This window comes from Antrostomus carolinensis, unplaced genomic scaffold (genome assembly GCF_000700745.2).
Source record: "Antrostomus carolinensis isolate BGI_N321 unplaced genomic scaffold, ASM70074v2 scaffold27528, whole genome shotgun sequence".
Classification (NCBI taxonomy): Eukaryota; Metazoa; Chordata; class Aves; order Caprimulgiformes; family Caprimulgidae; genus Antrostomus; species Antrostomus carolinensis.
The window spans coordinates 5,430-6,734 of NW_010331369.1; the positions used below are offsets into that span (position 1 = coordinate 5,430).

General features: G+C 60.2%; 1 protein-coding gene across 1 annotated transcript in view; it reads right to left on the reverse strand.

Moving 5' to 3' along the window:
* ABCA2 (ATP binding cassette subfamily A member 2) overlaps positions 1-1,305 on the reverse strand; it is a gene marked incomplete at its 3' end in the record, with an annotated part of 22,337 nt that overhangs the window by 5,422 nt on the left and 15,610 nt on the right. The window contains 3 exon segments of the mRNA XM_029086277.1: positions 4-163; positions 408-468; positions 869-980. Coding sequence (XP_028942110.1) covers positions 4-163; positions 408-468; positions 869-980 — 333 coding nt within the window.

Here is a 1,305-nt window from a genome sequence, read left to right on the forward strand (position 1 = left end):
GGGGTTGGCCAACCGGTAGATGACGGGGTCACAGCCACTCACAAACTGCAGGTGTTTGGCCTTGGTGGCCTTTTCAGCCACCAGGAACACCACAAAGCTCGCTGGCACAAAGGACATGGCCACAAGGATGAAGATGGCAATCACCACATCCGTGCCTTGCAGGCTGCAAGGAGGAGAGCAGGGACCCCGTCACCTTCTGCTGCCCAGGAAGGGCCCCCCATCCTGGTGTGGGACAGTCACTGTTCACAGCGCAGGGCACAGCACAGGGACCCCACATCACCACCACCCAGTCCCCCTGCCGCAGCCTGTGGGGCAGAAGCCTCGGAATTCCCCTGCAGACCCCGGTGAGGAGCTCCCTCCCTTCCACGGGACAGCCACCCTCCCTCCAACCCACTCCCCAGACCTACAGATAATCCAGGGACAGGCTGGCGCTCGTCTTGTTCATGGGGTGGTTGGTGACCGTGATGCCTGCAGGAAGACCCAAAAAGAAACATGGGAGCATGAAAGCTGCCTCAGGACAGAAAAACTTGCTCACAGCCTGGTCCTGGCTCTGAGCAGGAGGACATCTTTCCCCCCTGACCTGTCTGAAGCAACCAAGCACCTTGGGGCCAAGCCCTTCCTCACCGGCTGGCAGAGCATCCTCAGACATGCTGCACGTCCAGGAGCCAGAAGGCAGCACCTTGGGAGGTCCTGCCCCAGCCCAGACCCTGTCTAGACCACATCCCACAGCCAAGGTGAGTGACGCCCCTGCTTCAACTGGGCACTAGCTTGGTCCAAGGTGGGACATTGCTCTTTAGAGCCTGGTTGGATCATGCCCTAAAGCTGTTCCTGATGTGCTTCTGCCCTTAAAACGCCTCCAGGTCCTCACCGTAGGCAGCAGGGTTGCCTTTGCTCTTGGGCAAGTTGGCTCGCAGGATGGCGTTGTTGAGAGCGTTGAGGTATGTGGGCATGCTGTGGTAGCCCTTGTTGTTGTAGAAGACCTGGAGGAAGAGAGAAGAGTGATGGGAGGTGGCAAGACAGCTGAGCCCATGGCAGATGTACTGCAAGGGAGGGATGGGATGGAATGGGATGGGATTCACAGACACAGGACAGGCTTCCTGTGCTCACAGAGACGGGGAGGCCACTGCTGACCACACTGGGCCAGACCCATTGGGGTGGGAGCTGCTAAGCACCCCATGGGGTGAGAGCCCCACCAGATTCCTTGGTGGAGATCACCGCTGCAGAGGTCTGGGTGAGGGTCCCTGCGGTGTGGGCAGCACTGCTGACCCCTCCTCCTCCCCACCCACCCCGTGGCTGCTGCTGGCC